Source organism: Leiobunum rupestre, chromosome 11 (assembly GCF_980474605.1).
Source record: "Leiobunum rupestre chromosome 11, qqLeiRupe1.1.hap1, whole genome shotgun sequence".
Lineage (NCBI taxonomy): Eukaryota > Metazoa > Arthropoda > Arachnida > Opiliones > Sclerosomatidae > Leiobunum > Leiobunum rupestre.
The window spans coordinates 50,144,622-50,163,731 of record NC_143394.1 but is presented as its reverse complement, the minus strand read 5'-3'; the positions used below and the strand labels follow the sequence as shown (position 1 = coordinate 50,163,731).

The 19,110-nt window shown below is 43.1% G+C and overlaps 2 protein-coding genes across 4 annotated transcripts; both read left to right on the top strand.

Annotated features, from left to right (window-relative positions):
* Positions 1-1,439: 1,439 nt before the first annotated feature.
* LOC149923178 (uncharacterized) lies at positions 1,440-13,295 on the top strand. Of its 2 annotated transcripts, none has more exons than XM_090163938.1 (35): positions 1,440-1,617; positions 2,123-2,176; positions 2,658-2,809; positions 2,876-2,970; positions 3,032-3,185; positions 3,258-3,404; positions 3,464-4,207; positions 4,269-4,403; positions 4,470-4,586; positions 4,645-4,913; positions 4,973-5,253; positions 5,322-5,585; positions 5,656-5,926; positions 5,985-6,170; positions 6,238-6,548; positions 6,608-6,819; positions 6,879-7,072; positions 7,131-7,392; positions 7,456-7,662; positions 7,727-8,037; positions 8,100-8,449; positions 9,537-9,667; positions 9,737-9,907; positions 9,962-10,213; positions 10,278-10,437; positions 10,495-10,670; positions 10,740-10,934; positions 10,998-11,188; positions 11,245-11,413; positions 11,477-11,702; positions 11,762-11,854; positions 11,924-12,209; positions 12,284-12,452; positions 12,520-12,698; positions 12,833-13,295. In XM_090163938.1, exons 1-35 carry the CDS (start codon positions 1,575-1,577, stop codon positions 13,041-13,043), a joined length of 7,368 nt encoding a protein of 2,455 aa, XP_090020064.1. In that variant the 5' UTR covers positions 1,440-1,574; the 3' UTR covers positions 13,044-13,295. The 2 variants fall into 2 exon arrangements, with proteins under 2 accessions (XP_090020064.1, XP_090020063.1); XM_090163937.1 differs by having other exon boundaries at positions 1,441-1,617; positions 11,759-11,854.
* Positions 13,296-13,380: 85 nt separating this feature from the next.
* RIC-3 (RIC3 acetylcholine receptor chaperone) lies at positions 13,381-16,346 on the top strand. 2 transcript variants are annotated; one of them, XM_090163311.1, is made up of 7 exons: positions 13,381-13,642; positions 13,803-13,957; positions 14,032-14,160; positions 15,029-15,326; positions 15,467-15,621; positions 15,822-15,950; positions 16,009-16,346. In XM_090163311.1, the coding sequence occupies exons 1-7, from the start codon at positions 13,492-13,494 to the stop codon at positions 16,279-16,281; spliced, it is 1,290 nt and encodes a 429-aa protein (XP_090019437.1). In that variant the 5' UTR covers positions 13,381-13,491; the 3' UTR covers positions 16,282-16,346. The 2 variants fall into 2 exon arrangements, with proteins under 2 accessions (XP_090019437.1, XP_090019438.1); XM_090163312.1 differs by lacking the exon at positions 15,467-15,621 and having other exon boundaries at positions 15,790-15,950.
* The last annotated feature ends 2,764 nt before the right edge of the window (positions 16,347-19,110 follow it).

The window sequence follows — 19,110 nt, the reverse complement described above, 5'->3', positions numbered from 1 at the left end:
TCTTTGGTTTTGTTAAATTAGCTTATGTTCAGTCCTTATTTGGGCTAAACATATTACATTTATTTAGTTATTTTATATCAACCAGCCAACCAATGTTGCATGTTTGCCAGATGAAAGATAATAATGGTCTATTACCATAAAACTATCAAGGCCCCCTAAGTTTGAAACGAATGGGATTTTAACATTAGGCTAATGACTGTCCAAACTGGCTACATGAATCCAACTGGTGGTGAAAAACTTAAACTTACGCGCAAATCCCGCGATGCATGCTACCGGATAGCAAGTGGTAGTATACACTCTTTTTTTGGGAATTTTGCTGGGCGCGTTCATGTTGAGTTTACCCCCCTTAACCCCCATATCCTGGGACCAAAGACCGGAGTCTAGACCCCCGACCGGTGGTTCCAGGAAATGGCCGACTAGCAGGCGGCCAAAAAGAGGGGTCGAAAATACCGCGAAAAAGAGTGTATAGGGGTTGGGAGGATTTGCTCTTTTCCTCCGCCAGGTAGCGTAGATTATATTTTATTCTCCCGCGCTTGTCTAGTGCGAACACACGCGCCTTTATGCTCAATTCAAACTTTGGGGTGTACAAATTTCATTGGACGAACCTTTTCGCTGAATGTTTTACGGAAAAGGGGAAGACAATTTCTGAATTTTCACCTTCCGACGGTAGCTGGCGCTAAAGCGTCTAACCAATGAAAACTGTACGCAAGAAAGTGCACGACTTTTGACGGGTTGCGTTCTACTTGTGTGGGGTTGTTGCTAATAGCTAAAAACAATTTACTTGGGAGTTCAAATCAATTTCAGAACATTCCAAGGAAAAGCTCAATTAGTTTTCCTGTTTAGATCACAGGGCTGTGGTATTTTGAGATTGATATTTGTTTATGTTCGTTCGAACAATTAGGTTAATGTATTCGGTGTTTAGTTTTCTCGTTATTTCGACGGACTTAGGCTTAACCTCGAAATAAAAAAGCGAATCAAAACAATCATTTCTCGGAAAAGATCGGACTATCAGTAGAAATAATTTTTCGTCGAGAAAATGTCGAAATCATCCGCGACTTAGAAACATTTTAATATTGATCGAAGCATATTGGCTATATTTTATCCTTATCTCATACGACTGAGTGATAGCTTCGTATGGCTAAAGTAAATTATTATTTTTCTAGAAAAAAATGTCGAAATAATTTTTTCAAGAACTTTAACAAATCGGAAAACATTTTAACATTGACGGAACCATGGTGGTCGTAAATATCGAATATCTCATATTCCACGAAGACGTCATCTATCTTTGACCCCGGCGTGTCCTCCAAATGGAACAGAGCGCCTCCTCAACAGCGACAGCCGTACCAAACTCTTATCTTGCTTTTTCGTACATCTTTGAGTGAGGAGAGAGAGAGATCTACAGAACGTAATAATCGTACTTTTTTTTCGCAAAGTTCAATCATCAAAGATTGTCTGCTCTTCGCGTCTCGCCGCTCGACGTGAATAGAGCAACGTGGGAACGGGCTCTGACTTTTATTCTTCAATTCGGGACAAGTCAGAATACAGCTAACATTGGACCAAAGGGTATCCCAAAAATGGGACTCTATTACCTTTTGTGTTTCTCACTGCTGATAAGTGGTACGTTATTACTTTATAATTAAAGTTACATTGGCTGTTTAAATTTAATCTATTTGAACGTAATAGTTACGCGTTATTTAGAGTGGATTTCAAATAAATTCTTACTGTCTTAATTCTAGTAGCGATGTTTTTATTTCGTAATTTCGATGGGTACATCATTAGAGAAACCACGCTACTATGAAAGTCAGACATTGTAAAATTCAAAAAGGGTTAAAAACTTAAATGTGTTAACGTAGTTACGCGTTATTTAGAGTCGATTTCAAATAAATTATTACTTTCTTAAATCTAGTGGCAATGTGATAGAAATAAATTACTTTTTGTTCCCTAATTTCGATGGGTACATCATTAGAGAAACCACGCTACTATGAAAGTCAGACTTTGTAAAGTGCAAAAAGGGTTAAATGTGTTAAATTTCAACCGCCTTACGAATAATTTGTTAGTTTAAATACATCGCTCCAGCCTAGAAAAGAAAATTATATATTTTCTTGTTTGTCTCCGCGAACAGTCTCATTCGGAGCCCCGTCATCGGTGAACAAGGAATGTAAAGAACAAAACGCTGGTAAGACATTTTACGCTTTTTTTAGCGGGATATGCACCCATTAATGGTGATCCGTCGGCGTAAATGAGATTACATCCGGTCAATCAACTGCCCGGAAAAAAATCAACTATTATTCGGTCTATGGTCTCGCATTAAGGCTAAGGCTAAGATTCTAGATAAGGCTTCTTATTCGCTTTCTTTTTGTGGGATTCGTTCCCCGGCCTAGTAGTAGTAGGCCTGTAAGTTGAATGCTTCTAAGGGATTTTAGTTCGAGGATTTTAAGATAACGAAAAAGCATTATACCGATTTTTTCGAAAAGATCGATAGTAACGCTGTTTTAGACGAGCGAAGATTCTAAAAATGTGTTTTGCCCAAAGAAAATAGGTCATTCGGGAAAATGATAAAGTGGTCCCTCGCGCCATCTTTCGGGGATTGAAAGCAAAAACCTTTAACGGATAAATAATAATAATAAAGGGAAATTGCGTTTTCTAAATCGCTATAGATAGTTTTCTGGAAAGCGACAAGTTCTACAAGTACCGTTACCATGGCGAAGCAACGGCGAAAGCGGTGGGCACCACTGACCTGGAAGAAAAGATCGACATTCGATGCGAGGTCCACGTGCAGCACTCTTCCAATTGCATCTACACTTTGGAGGTAAGCCGTTTCTCGCGACGCTTTTAAAACGCGTCTTAACCGAAACTCTGTCGATCTCCGAATTAGGTCAGAGACTGTCATTTGAACGCCTTCGAAGTGAATGGTCGAGGAGACAAAGTAGATCATTTTGTTCAGGATCAAACCTTGGACGCCGTCACGAAGTAAGGGTGGTAGCTTCCGCTAATAAGTTAAAACCTCCGTCGATAATTGCAAATTACTTAGGCATCCGGTCGCATTCGCCCTGAATGATGGTGAGATTAACAGCTTCTACGCGTCGCACGACGACCCACTCTACGCCGTCAACATTAAGAGGGGTATCGCCTCGGCTTTCGCCCGGAGGAAATCCGATCTCAAGGCCAATAGCGAGTCACATCAGGCTAGTCCATTTTTATACGCCAGTCGCGAGTCGTTCAATTGAAGTAACCGAAGACGTTTCCCGCGTACTTAGGTCCGAACCGACGTCCAAGGTGTTTGTCCAGTTGACGTCAGCTCCACCGAAGAGGGTAAAAGTGTCGAGACGAAAGACATGGGTGGATGCTACTTGCCATCCCGGAAAGATTACCATCTCAGCCCACTGTCGATGTTTTTCAATATGGTGAATTACCACTTTAAAAGCCTTATTTTATCCCGGCTAACAACGACCTATCTTCGTAGAGTTTCATCCAGCACGTGATCAACTCGACTTTGGAATGTCAAGTGTCCGGAAAGGACGGACAATTGAGAAGCGTCAATTGTCACGAAAGGCATGCCATTTTGTTGGAGTCCCATCGCAACACCGCCTCTGCCGTCCAGACTGTAGTTGAGTACAAAATGGATTATGTGGATTCGCACAGGAAAAAGGGAGCCCCCATTGACGTGTCCGCTTTCAAAGAAGTCGGCATTGTTTTGGAGTACGAAGAGAATTCCAACTCGTACCACCACGACCACGCCGATCTGACTCGGGAAGTGAAACAATTGTTGTCCCAGATCGTTGCCACAGCCAGCGAAAGAGTTCACATCGATACCATCAGGCAACACCGAGAATTAGTCGGATTACTTAGATCCAGCCAAGAACCCTTGGAAGACATCTCTCAGAGCGTCATCGACTGCGATTTCCAATCCAGCTGCTCCGATACCGAAAAGTCCGTCATCATGGACTTATACCAGTACTCCCTGCTTCAGTGTAACACCGTTCCTTGCTTGAACGCTTTCGCCGATTTGGTCGATAAGAAATTAGTCAATAAAGTGGGCGCCAATTTCGCCTACATGGCGCTTACCAACATCCGTAATACTCCGACGGAGTACGTCGGAGCCGTTTTGAAAATGTGCTTGGCTACTACCGACCGTTTCTGCTACCACACTTTGGGAACGATAGTCTCGAATATCCACCAGGAACAGCGCTTGGATGAGAACAGCGTCGTAAGTTATACACGTAAATGCTAATCCACGACCACGAATTCATCCCCCACCAAATGTCTAGTTGCGCAAGGAGATCGTCGACGCCGCTCGACACTTGCAAGCGACGCTGGGAGACGAATGCAGTTTGCAAAACGACAAATTCCCTCAATCCATCAACGCGCATCAAAAACTGGACTTTATGATGACCGTTATTAAAGTTAGAATATTTAAACCTAACGTATATCGTAAAAAGCTGGCTTTAATACGCGTGTCCCTGATTTAGACCATCGGTAATATGGGAGAAGTTTTTAGAATGGCCGAACCGGAAGTCGTCAACCGTCTGGCTAAATGCGCTCGCAGTACCGAGCTATCTCCCGCCGCCAAAGTGTCCGCCATTGAGGTAAACGACAACTACTTCTTTGTAATCGCGGATTTTTAAAATCTTCGTCTTTGGGTAGGCTTATCGCAAAATGCAACCGAGAGAAGACATTGGCATCTACCTCTTGAGATTTTTAGAGGACGAAGCTACCCCGGTCGAAATTCGTATCGCCGCCTATGACGTGCTCGTATCTAACTTCCCCGTTGAAACTTACAAGGACCTGTTTATAACCCTGATTACTAACAAAGACACCAACTCTCAAATTCGAGGCTACTTGGCCACGGAGCTGATAGCGTCCAAAACTCAAAAATACAAGAATATGGCCAAAGAAGGATTAAAGAGACTCAGGTAGGACTGGAAGTGGCGCTGTCAAATGGCGCGATTAAATCGTCATGGTCTTTTCGCAGGCGCTCGTTACCGGCGTCGATGGCTGACGATCCTGATTTGGTCAAATTGGACTTGAGCACCATCCCGGTTTTCGAGGTATCTTCATCTCGCAAACTAGCCGAGGAAGAGTACTTCGTTTTAAACTCCTTGCCAGAGGGATACAATCTATTTGGTGGACGCCTCGAAGGTGAAGTTATCTTCAACACCTTGAGCGCTTTCCCCCAAGCCCTCCGCGGTAATCTCACAACCGAACTCTTCGGGAAGGCGTTCCAGTTCTTGGAAGTCGGTTTGCAAAGCGGAGGTAACGTTCAACGACCGAAGATTGATTCTCGAGTCGAACTGTTCTAATAGAAAGATTTAACGTTTTAGGATTTGAGAATGTCATCTCTCAGATTAAAACCATGATCCTTACCCTGAAGGAACCTAGTTATATTCAATATCTAACTCTCATCAAACAAACGCTCTCCAACAGCCGAGCGAGCTCTAGAAGGAGACCATCGGGAGCTTTCGAACCTAAAACCAAAGTATTACTGGACAAGCAGATCGAGGACACCATCAAACAACTTCGAGATGCTTATAAAGCGGCCCAAAAGATTCTACCACCTTATTTTGTTCTTAGTTTAAGAATGCTCGGTAAATTTTTAACGTCGCCGTATATTCCTCACTGTTTCGCGTCCGATTTATATAAATGTCCGTGCTGCAGGGAACGACCTTGGATTTTTGTCCTACGAAGATGTTATTGGAGCGGTCAACAAAGTATACGCTTCAGTCAGTGCCGGACCCAGAAGCAATGACGATCGTCAAGTATTCAAAGCCGAAAGTACTAGAGTGCTGGACTTTATCGAAGCTTACCACCAATTCCCGACTCTAATGGGCATTCCGTTGAACTGGACCACCAACGCCTCCATCGCCTATTCCCTAAGAATTGCTGTGAGAACCACCTCTCAGTCCGCCAGCGCTCCCATCCATTTTAGGTAAGATCTAAGACGCCTATACTTAATTTGTCGTTAAGATAATTTATACTACGTTTAGCGGCGCTTTGACCTTCTTGAACCGAATGGTTCTGGATCTACCAACGATTACCACTATCGGTGTCCAAGCCAACACTTCCGCCTATACCGACCACGACATGAAACTCATTTTGGCTATCTCTCGTGGCATTGGAGCGAAAATCTCGATGGAAGTGGATGATAAACTCCATAAACCTTTTGAGTTTTAGTAAGATGATCCCACGCTTTTTTTCTTTTCGCGCGTACTCAGACGGTTGTTTCTTTACTCTCAAAAGTCGTACCAACCAGCTAATAAAGGGCAGCAGACACGTGGACATTGAAGATTACGATATTCAACGGGTGACTAAAGAGGAGTGTTCGTCAGCCGAGGTCCAAAGAGTGACTGGTTATAAGATATGCGCTTTTGGAACGTACCCCGATGTCACTCATTCGGACAAGCCTTTCTTCACAATGGCCGGTTCGGCTAAAATGACCGTACATATCCAGAAGGTGGACCCAGATATCGATTCTCTGAACGCCGACATTGCCTTCGAGATGGTCAAAAAGTCGGATGAGAGGAGGTTGGCCGTCAAATTATCCGCAACTGGTAATATACGACTATAGGATGGCTATATAGAAAACCGTAAAATCTATTGACGTTTTAAGGTCCAAACGGAGAAAAGAGGAGTATGCCCATAGAAATCAAAGGCAATTTTAACACTATGGAATTCTCTCTTCAAATCACCCATTCCGACCTCCCAGACGCCTACTTGCGCGCAAATAGAGAGAAAATTGAAGACACGGACAAAGCCAAAGGTTACAGATCCACGTTGAAAGCCGCTATCCAGAAAGGGAAGGAAGTGGAATTGCTATACGAGGTATACATTAGCTAAGCCTCACTGAGAGTGGCTGCTTTTAATAGCTTTCGAATATATAGAAACACAGTCGTCAAGAAGATAGGGAGGAGGGCCCATCCAACCGAAATCCCTCCGGGAGGAAGGATAAATTTATCGCCAAAGTGGACGAGCGCGAAATCAAATTGAGGACGCCGTACAATCATTACCGATACCACTCGCAGCTCCACAACAATAAGGACAACGACAAGATTGACGTGCATGTGTCTTACGAAAAGTAAAAATATCGCTTTGGAAAGACGCGTGTTTGACCATAATGCTCGGTTTGCTTACAGTCTAGATCCTTCTATGGACCTGATGAAAAAAATTCTTCCGGGAATCTTCTACGATAGCGATGGTAAAGCCCACATTCGCCTTCACGGCAACTACCGTCACCCGCAGAGACGCACGAGGGGCCAAGTGTCCAGGCAAGCTACGAGCCACCTCATCATCCCGTATTCAACCCTCGAAGTCAGCACTCACACCATCGAGGAAAAGGACAGGCTCAAATTTAGACTCAACGTCACCAAGACCGAAAAAGCCACCGGACACCTACTGGTTAGCGTTAAAATGTTCCCTTTCTAATCTAGAACTTGACAAATGAATGGTATTTCCGTTCAGACCTTCTTCAACGTCACCTCTAGTTACTTCAAAAAATCAAGCACCGACTTAGATCGTGTAGTCGGCGAGGCTCACCTAGACATTCCCAGACACTCCCTCTCGGCGAAAGCTACCGGCGAAAACCACAGAAATGGCGCCGAGACTTTAGTGCACGTCGAAGTTGCCGGAAGCCGAGACGTCCCCGAGGCGGATGAAGACGAACCTTACGTTAGTATTTAGTCTCCTTTTCCTCTTCACGCGCTGCTGTTAATTTTGTTTCTCGAACCAATAGGAAGGCTTGTACAAATACTACAAAGACAAGGGCAAGTCTTTCAAACGCCAAGAGAAGAAAATCGTCTACGAACAAAAAATTAAAGTGCGCCGTGGGAGCGACGATGACTTGACCGACACGGTCAAGAACGCGATGCGCAGCGACCTACCAGCCGAAGCCGGATACGAAGGTTCCTTCGATGATTCCTTGAACAAGGTTGTAACTGCCGATATCAGACTTTCTTACCCCTCGATCTTCACGAAGAAACAGGAACGCCTCGACTTCAATGGAACCTTCAAACACATCGTGCCCGCTTCTGGATCCCAATACACGTAAACCTAAACGTTGACGCGTAAGCTCTGGTAAAAAGAAAATTAAAATTTTCCAATTTCAGCTTCGGTAAGGACTTTGTTCTAGAAAGCAGCCAATCCAACCTTCGATTGACTTCCACTTCTGGTTTCGTCCGTCTGGACAAGAGGAGAACTTCTCTCTTGCATTCTTCATTTTTCACCAACACGGCTAAAGATACCAACCAAGGCAACTACAACTTGAAACTTCAAGTTGGTAGAACAGCCAAGAACTGCCCCGTTATCAAATTCGGACACAAAATCGACGCTCACTACTTGCAATTTTCAAGCAACATAGACGTTGATTGTAAGAACGGTGAACTACGAGACTTAGGTGCCGTGATCGACATCGACAGTCACTCTCCTTACCTGAAGGAACTTGAACTTCATTTAAAACGTAATTATTACACTTCGTGTTTGACAAAATTCTCCAAAAATATCGAATTTTTGTCAACATTCTGTTCCGCTACCAAAACGAAAACTTACTACTCGTGATTTTATGAGTCTAGAACGCACGGACCAGCAACCTCCTAAAGGCGCTCAGTCGCGTTAGGTTTTTTTGTAGTAGCGGAACAGGAAATGGAATAATCAAAGATAAAATTCGACGGGTACACATAGAAATCTCATAGGTAACTAGAATGCTGCCGTGTAACTGGCAAATGGGCCAAACGCCGTGGCAGACGATAGCCAGATCTCAGCCAATCAGAGCTCAAAGAGTGGTTCTGCCAAGAAGTTAATGTCACCAGAGAGAATGACGTCACCTATCTCCCGCTATATTAGCGGATCCAAGGAGGATTCAAGAAGGTTCAAGGCGAACTGGCGTCAAGCTCGGCCGTAGGCGGCAGCATTCTAGTTACCTATGAGATTTCTATGCGGGTACATCATACATTTGGGATAGTTTTTCTTTCGTTCAACGAGTGTTGATGATTCTCATAGAAACGGGGTTGGTTTATAGCGGATATTTTCGCTGGCGGTGTGCTAAGCTAGACTCGGGCTCCTAGTCGACGTTAAGCCTTTTGTCGAATAGAAGTTAACTTACCTCCTTTACTCTTTTTCTAACCATCTAAATGGGCGATCCTTCATTTACAATTCCGCGGCAGCCAACCAATTAATTTGAAAAAAACGCGGGACGACTTAGATTCGACGTAGTTTAAGCTAGGAGCAACAAACACAAGGAGAACGCAGCTAGCCTTTAAACAAGCTAACGCAGGTTTGTATACAAATTTCATTCGAGGAGGCTTTACGGTGAACGTTTTACGGAAAGGGGGAAGGCACTTAGCGAATTTCCCCCTTCCGACGGCAGCAGGCGCTAAAGCGTCTAACCAATGAAAAATGTACACAAGCAAATGCACGACTTTTGACGGTTTGCGTTCTCCTTGTGCGGGGTGCTGCGTTTGTTGCTCCTAGGTTTAAGCCTCGCCCGTTTTTCGAGATTCCGGATTTTAATTCAAGCCAAAAGCTACATCTATGACACTTTCGTTTAGAAAATTTCCATCTGGGTTCGGATTTTAGCGAAACTATGAACATGACCAGTTCCTTTTACGACGTCTCGGTTTCCGGAAAGTACGACAAGCAGAGACGTTTTTACGAAAAGAGTGCCGTTTTTACCAGAAAAGTACGTACATTTGGCCATCCGAATTGAATATTTTTCACGGATTCATACGAACTAAACGTCAACGCGTAGGTAACTTATCTGCCAAGTTTCAAGTTATCCATTGAAGGCGATCCTAAAGGGGCGATACGCGCCGACTTGGTGCCGATTGAAGGAGAAGACGCACTCAGCAAATTTTCCGTCACCCGTGATATTGAGAACAACGGCACCGTTTTGCACTACACGTTTTCTCACACTCACAAGGTAAAGGTCACTTTACCACGAATCCGAACGGTGGTTCATATATTTTTTCATTAGGACACTGGCGATGAACATCGGGACTTGGAAGTCATATTGCAAATCGCGGCGCCTCACGTGATTATCGTGAGTGGGAAAGGAAGCGTCGGTGTAGCACCTCATATTATTCGAATTATCAGAACGCGTCTCGAAGGCGTCTTCGAACACATTCGCGATAAGATTTCGAACGCCGATAACGAACTGAACCAGCAACTGGCGCCTTACATCGAAGCGCCGACCATTCGCGATTTCATTGACAGAAAATTGCACGTGGTAATTATCTCGTAATCATAATCGTTACAAATGTACTTGGGTTGTAATACCACTGCCCGTGTAGGTCCATGATGAGATCAGTAAACTTGCGCTTAGAATTCTGGAAGCCGTTGATAAACTAGCCATCACCTACGAGCCTACTTACAATATTGTGAAAAATTCCGCCACCCAATTACTGGTCCTGTCAGAAAAGGCGTTTAACTGTTTGAAGAAATCCTACGCTGGTACGGTCATTATCACGCTTGAAACGAGACTATAGTTGAATCTTTCGCTTTTTGCAGGTAGCTTAATCAAAGAATTGGAAATTCCTCTGAAACTGGACTATTTTTTGAATAATTACGAAATAGAGTCGGAAAATATAGCCAAAAAACTCCTAGGTTACGTCGTCAATAAAGATGAGAGTTTCAGATTTGGTTTCGAAGTGTACCACCCACTGATTTTGACTGATTTCCGCGAAGTAAGATCTCGCCTTTCGACGTTGTAACAATCGTCACCTAATTCCATTTTTATTCATTGGTAAACGCAGATGCCCAAATTAGAAACTTCGTCGGCGGAGGCGACATACCCTCTGTTGAACCGCATCCTGTCCTTGGTCATGGACGTGACTCGCCTCCAAAGAATGCCTCAAATGGGAATTAACGAAAAGATCGGTATGATTTTCGGAAGAAGTTCGGTACTGACGTTTGACGGAAAGCTCTACAGACTTCCCGAATACCCGAGCGTGAGTAAACTGGTTCCTTTCCTTTCGCGAGTAGCGGGAGTTTTAATGGTTAAAAATACGCAGGAGGATTGCGCCTTTTTATTGGCGCACGACGTTCGAGGGAGAACCTTTTCTTTGTTGACGACTAAAAACAAAATCCACGCCATTTTCCCGGAAATGTCCGTGAGCATCGACATTAATGGCAGAGTGTACGCCAACTCGACCCCGTCGGACAGCTCCAAACCTCTTAACCTTCCCATCGTTTCCGCCAACAAGTAAGCCATTCAGCCGCGATCAACTTATTCGCCAATTAATACGAGCACCTTTTCAGACGGATTAGTGTTACGAGAGAGGACAGTGATAGTTTGGCAATCACCAGCCCGACTCTTCGCGTACACTGTAAGCGATACAGTTGCGTCATTTTGCTTACCAGTTTACACCACGCTGGCACTATTGGTTTGTTGGGCAACGCCGATGGAGAAACTGACAACGATTTGGTGGTAAACCTTTAATAATTCGCTTATTTGACTCTCCGTGCGTAAGAAAGTATTTTCTATTCAAAGACTCCGAAAGGCGAGCGTTTGAGCACTCCGAAGGACGTCGCGTTGACGTACGAATTGAGCAAACAACAAATTTGCCAGAGGCTGGTCGACGCTCCGGAACCTTTGTTCAGCCCCGAAATTAAGCACTCGTGCGAGAAGCGCTTGGAAGACGCCAAACTGAAGGAGTGCGCCAGGCTAACCAAATTGGATCAACGGGAGATTCTCGAATCCTGCGCTCACGATTACGGTAACATTTCCATTAAAACCAAAAGACTGTAGTATAATTATATCTTTACAATTTAGAAGGATCTAACTCCGAAAACCCGAGGGCCTCTTGCGCGACCGTTGACGCTATGGTGTTCTTTTGCAGTTACCACAACGTTAAAGGACGCGGATGCGGTATGGACATTTGTTGTTTTTGTATAAGGGTGCAAAGCGCTAATTATTCTCTCGATTAACTCGTGGTAGATCGTTGCGACGGCGCCAACACCGCCGAAGACGAGAAAGGATTCACGAAACGCGCGGCCCAACCGGGTCTCGATTTGGTCCTGATTGTGGAAGAGAACAAAGACAACTTGGATGGCGGAAGCGGAACCGCGTTGAAGGGCGTCGAAACGCTCGTCATGGACATTGAAAGCGCTCTTCAAGCCGAGGGCTTCGGTGACGACCCCGATCAACCCAATCGCTTGTTTTTGGTTGGATACGGTGGCCAAGAAGGCGTGGAAAAGAAACCTCATCTGCAAACGCTCGGCGGGTAAGTAACAATTACCCGAGTAAACTACGTCTTCTTAGTAAATAACGGCCATCGTGATATTTTAAAATAACCAGAGACCCACCATTGAAATTTGACGAAGTAGCGAGCGCTCTTAAAACTCTGAAATTTGACGGGTCCGTAGCGGGAAATGCCCTGGAAGCTCTCCGTTACGCCAATCAAGCGGTCAAATTTAGACCCACAGCTTCGAAAGTGTTCCTGCTCATTACCAACGAAGACAAAGAAGTAAGAAGCGCGCCAAGATTTAAAAGCGTTGACATAAACTTCAATTTTTCCGACTCTAATTATTAAGTTTTCGACTTTGGACCGAGCTCTGATCTTGAATCTACAAAGTGAACTGAACGATAACGGAGTGACCCTGTATTCATTCAGCGATTTCTCTTCCCTTAAAAGGAGCAAAAAGGTGCTTGGGCTTCGAGCCGATGGTCTGATACTACCATCCAGTGGGGAGGACTACCAAGACTATCCAAAGTAAGGGTATACTAGCTCTCGAAAGTGGCTCGCGTTTTCAGAACGCAAATTTAAATAGGGTAACGCTTATTCTTAGGCCTATTACTAAAGTCTGTTATTCAAATAACAAATAAAACGTGTTTTTGAAAACTCAGGACGCCGGTTGCTAAGTTGACCTCAGCCACGAGAGGCGCCATTTTTGACTCTTCGCACATGGAAGAGAATCAGAATGATATTTTCTTCCACACTGTCGGGGAGGAGGTCGTCGCTAAGGTGGCCAAAGAGAAGAATCTGTGCAAGAAATGCGTGTGCAAGAGGAACTTCCTGTACAACCTGAGATCTCAATGTCACCCAAAAGCTTGTTAAAAGAGACTCCGCTAAATCGTAGTTTAAAAATGCTGTTCGAGGTATTCCGCGTGTATAGTATACTCCGCGTGGTTACGTTTTCAGCCAACTCAAATTACTCCCCGTATATTTAAATGTCCCGCAAAATCTTCCAAACCACTATATGAATACCTATTTTTACACGACATATATTTTTATGTAAAAAAAAAAATTATTATCGCGAATGAAACACATTTTTTTTGTCAAATAAAAATAAAATATTTTCCCATGAAATCTAAGCGACTGCCTTTACTCTCTGATCGAACACCTTCTATAAATAGTGGGCAACGCGCATGCGCTGCATCGATCGACGCTCATCCGGCCGACGCAAAAACTGAGAGAACTCGCAGAGACGCAATGGCCACCTTTATCAAACTGAAGTATGAGTAATTTAGTTTTCCAGTGAGAAGAGATTATTCACATTCCCCGCATGATGACGGACTTAACAACGGGAAAGAGCGTTCTAGTTCTAGCCACCGTCATCGGCTGTTTCGCCATTCTTTGGCCTCGTATTTTTTATCCCATGATGCAAACCACATTCTCTTTGGCATCTCCGTTGGCATCTCAAGACGACGCGGACAGTAAGAGCGATTTTATTTCGCAGTCTTAACATCTTTATAAATAGATTGGCAAAATTATAAGCCGCGCCAGATATAAATATAGTTTAGAAGCGTCAAAATATTTCTATACCGCTTACTATAAGCGTGTAAAATAATTTATTTTTTAATTATCCCAATCGAGATCAAAATCTGAAAGGCGGTCGGGTTCGTGGTCATCCTCCCGTCCACGCTGGGTCGGGTCCCGGAGGTCGAATCCCGCCGAGGATCAGGGAAATCGTCGGAGATGGCAGACCGGATATCGATCCCTTGACCACTATAACGATGGAGGACGGAAGAGTAGGTTCATTGCAATTTAAAGCTCCGCTATTCAATCGGGAACCTTCGTTGAATAATGATTTGCGATGTCCCAGCCTTTCACGAGACCCGGAGTCAGAGGGCCGGCGACGAGACCTCAGCAGAAACCGGCCGGTACCATGAGCATAGTCATGCCCGTCTATACCATAGGAATAGTCGGATTCTTCTTGTACACCATTTTGAAGGTCAGTTGATAATTATCCCATAGCTTTTTCGGAAGAGATTATTTCATTAGATTTGAAACCGTAGACATACAGCAGCATTGCCAGACGTACGATAATCGTACACGTCGATAATTTCGAGCTCATTTTTGGTACGTACGATATTTTCCATGGCGTACTATACATGGTGTACAAAAGGTTATGCAAAAAATTTAATGAGTTGTAGGGGGTGAGTTGAGAAGTTTGCCTGTTTTTGTCCGATTTCCCTACGATGAGTTAAAAGAGCGCAAGAGTTCTTCAAAGTGTGGCCTACTACCCTCTGGAAGCAGGCTGTAACAAGCGCAAAACCAAGCAGCAGTTTAAGTTTACATTTTTACGCTGGTTACCTAGATTTGTTTACAAAGTCCTTTTTTACCTATCACACGAACCCAAACCTAAATGTTCCAGGGGCTAGTAGGCCACACTTAGAACCTCTCTGGTGCTCATTTAACTCATCGTAGGAAAATGGAGAAAAAACAGGCATACTTCTCAACTCACCCCCTACAACTCCTTCAAATTTTTTCATAATCTTTTGAAACACCCTGAATTTAAATTGACTGAAAACCAGTTAAAACTGCGAAAGTTTTAAATTGGTCAAACTTTAAGTGTTATTAAAAAAATTGGATTTCAAAGCTTAACGACACACAAAATTAAAATTTATGGCCAGTTTTCAGGCGTACGATAATTTATTTCTGTAATCGATAATTTTTGTGCTCTGGTACGATAATTTGCGTTCCACGAACTGGCAACGCTGACATACAGCCGAACGAAAGCCCTATGGCTCGAAACATTTTGTTTAGCATTTTTCTTCCATGTTAGCACTTATACCCACGTTCCGCTGTTATCCAAATAGTTGGTTTTCAAGAATAAACAAGAGAATGAAGAAGACCAAGAGACCGATCCCAGAGGTTATTCGTCAACCATGAAGAAACTAGGAGTCGATCCGGCTAAACTGTCCAAGTTAAGACAATGCGTCTACGATTCTGGACAGAGTTGTCAAGACATCGACGACTATTCCGAACTTGTATCGAAGAGCCGGCTCAAGACCAAAGACACCGGCCAAAGGAAGGCCAGATCCGATCTGGGTAAACCTCGCGTCGAAGTCAAACCAACCAAGAAAAGCCCGTTTCAAGGACTTAAGAAACACGAAGGTATTGGTTTTTGGCAAATATCGGATCGAAGGGACTGTTGGTGTTTGTTTGGTTAGGCCTAACGCAGCCCGTCGCTCTGAGCGAGAATATATTAGCTTACACGGGATAGGCTCTATAATGCAATACACGTTTTATGACAGAGAAAAAGGATCAGCCCGAGGAAGAAGCGGTTTATCAAAATTTGAGAGAAGCCGAGCAGAAGGTCAAGCAGTTACTTCGAGAGGTGGAGAGACAAAGGCTAGAGTTAGCCAACAACAAACACCATCAGGCCCAAATCAGGGGCTTCGATAGCAAGGTACCACTTACGCGTTAATAATAAAGCGGTCGAGTTAGAACGTATTTTTGGCGCGAGTGGTCCCCCGAAACTTAAAGTGACTCCAAAGCCGCGATTAATATCATTTCGTATTTGCCAAGAATGCGTTCTAACTGCATTTTTCTTTCCACCGCCTTTTGGGTGACGCAGTGTTGGGCTCTTTGAAAACATTCGTCTCCCAGATGCGTGACGTCCAAGAAGAACTCGAACACAAGCTCGAAACTTTAAATCCGGAAGAATCGATGTCTAATAACGAAGATGAACTTCGAAGCTCAGAAAAGACAGCCGATCAAGACGACGAAACGGATGACGTAAGAAATCTTCGCGGTTGTCCGTGAGAAATAGTACTAATGACCGTTGAATTCGAAGGTTGGGGAAGATGAGCGGGCGCGCAACGAGAGCGTCGAAGATTCCGAGGAGGACCAATGGGAGGATCGCCACTCCGACGAAACTCTCCAAGACTCTCCAGTTAACGAAGAAGATAAAATCTTGCAAATCCTCGACTTGTTGATACGAGATAAGGTCCAAAATGAAGGTCCGGCGACGGAAACGACTAAAACAATCCTACGCCTACGAAAAGAACTTAACCAAAGATCGCTGAACACCGCGACGAAGAATCATGACGACAAGAAAATAAGATAATAGTCTAGACACGCACCACCTTCATTTTAAAAGTCTTATATCTATTAAAATTTGTATAAATATTATTTCAGAAATTGTGTTTCACTAACAAGGGGGTTGAGTAGACCTTCATGTACCTCGAAAGATTCTAAAGCGAAAAGTTTCAATGGCCATTCGTTTTGCCATGGCAAACAAAAATATTTTTCACAACTCAAATTTAAATTTTATCCACGTAAAATAGCATGGGAAAAGCACGAATTTTATTTTTTTGATTTTACCCAATTTTATCGATTTGGTTCAATTTTATCGATTCGGTCAAATTTTATCGATTTGGTTCAATTTTATCGATTTTTGTCCAATTTTATCGATTTTACCCAATTGTTTTGAAATTTTTTTTAATTTTTTAATTTTTTGAAAATAGCAAATCCGTGATTTTTCCTTTCTATTTTACGTTGAGAAAGTTTAAATTTGAGCTGTGAAAAACATTTTTGGTTGCCATGGCAAAACGAATGGACATTGAAACTTGTCCCGGGATTTTTAATTGTAAGACATTCAATTTATTGAAAGTTCGAAACATGGCCAATAATTCACTTTTTGTCGTTTTAAATTTCCCAAATTAGTTAGTTCAACTTTGGTTCAGGCTGGTTCACACAACGGCCAGTGTTTTCCTGATTTTCTCTATTTTCTCGTTTTATCAAAATTATCACCTTTTAACGCTGTTTTGGCGCACGGGAAAACGTTTGTACACACCATAGATATAGGAAACGTATATAAAGGTCTAGATAATATATTTCAAATGGAGTGAATACGGAGGTGACAGCTAGCAGAAACGCGTAATTTCTGCAGGCTATACTTATAAGGCGCTATCTATCGGTAAGAAAGCTCGTGCTATCGTCGCGAGAGCCGTTGTCTCGTGCTTAAAAATTATACTAAAAGTCACCAACAGATGGTGTCTAAAGACTACGGCCTGCGGAATGGTCAAGCACTTGTACTAAAATGCTAAGAGAGCTCGCGCTCTTGGTCACGTGCCTTCCTCGGTGTCTGCTAGGTGTCAATTCCGTATTTTATGTTAGGCTTAGACGCCCCGAAATTTATCTAGACCTTTATATACATTTCTTAAATCTATGGTACACACAGAAAAAAATTTGTCTGATTTTACCGCCGCCAGCGCTGCTGGTAAACGAGATGTATAGTCGTTTTCCCGTGCATTAGAACAACGGGAAAAGGTGGTAATACTAGAAAATAGGGAAAACCAGGAAAACACTGGCCGTCCAGGCCATGTGAACCAGCCTTAAACCATCAATTTATATGGGTATGATGGTCAAAATCAAGGCATATGATTCATACGTATAGTCTAAGGGGGGGGAACATTATACCTTTATTGGCTCCTCCTACCTGTTCTTGGCAATAGAGTAGTGTCAGTGCTACATCACGCAACGTCACCCATGCTTTTTCCTATAGAGAAAAAAACGTGCCTAAAATGGCGGCCATGGCCAAAGCTACGAGGTGATACTACTCTATGGTGAAGAATCGTAAAGCAATGATGTCCTTGCGGGTTTACCTTTGAAAACCTCCGAGACAAACAAACAAACAATTAATCAGACAGACAAACGAAATATTTAATTTGTATAGATATCAATTTTAAGGGAATATGACCTTCTGTCACCTCTCAAATGGCTTTAATATTGATAGCTATCTCCTATGTCGTAATCTCTAAACTTGTTGGGATACTTAAAGAACGCATTGGATGTTATCATGGGCTACTGAAGGACACTTCTCGGGCTGCCTTCTACCACGCTATCTCCAAAGTTTGACTTCTGTATAGAGGCAGATTGATCTAACTGGGGGGAAGACCCGCGTTCGGGGGGTAAAAACGGACTTTTCAGTGGCAAGAGAAGTGATCACTCGCGAAACACTGTTGCCCTCTATTAGCGAATTTCGGAACTATTATAAATAAAATACTGTCTGCTCTCTCGAGAAATATTCAAACATTTGATTTTACGTTTTTAATAAAGGTATAAAGTGTTTTTTTAATTACTTACCGCTTGTTAAATCGCCAATAGACCTTTAAGAAATCGCATGCTGGCTGGTTTTAAATACACAGGGAGATTCGGTGGTCACGTGACGTTTTATTTGCCCCTGAAATCGAAGCCAGCGCGCCCTTATGAGAGAATCGTTAATTAACCCAATCTCTAGTTGCTAGGGAACGTAAGCCGGAAATGAAAAGCGGCCCGAGAAGTGTCCTTCAGTAATTCGTCCATGATGTTATATTCCCTTTAAACTAGTGAAAAAAGCATGATGGTATAACGTAAGTAGCTTTGTAATCTTTAAAGATTACCAATTCTCCATGAGCCGAGTTATATCATTATTGGGCCTTGTATGCAAATGTTACTTGTTTTGAAAATGTGGATACCACAGCGCGACCGTATGGGCATTTTAACATAATGACATTCTGGTTTTTGCTGTTTATGTAATCGGCTTTTTATTGACCAATTTACATTTAAATCCAGCTGGACATGAAATGTGATGACGCACACCTTTCTAATTGGAACAGTTTCTAAACGTAACGTTTGATTGTTTCAGATTATGAATTTCATTCGCTATCTAAACTAATTAGAGCTTTTGCTACCGGGGCCAATCCCTGCTCCTTTCAACGCACTGTTTTCAGTGGCGTAGCTAAGAACATTCGTCATGAAGCAACGGCGGGGGTGCTCAAAACATACCTAATGCAAAAATGTCTGGATAATATCAATTTATAAAGCGTCTTCGTATTATAAAATTTCACCTTTCAAAAGTATACAAGATAGAATTGTTGGTAGAAGGTTTTCAAAATTTCGTCTTCTATGCAAT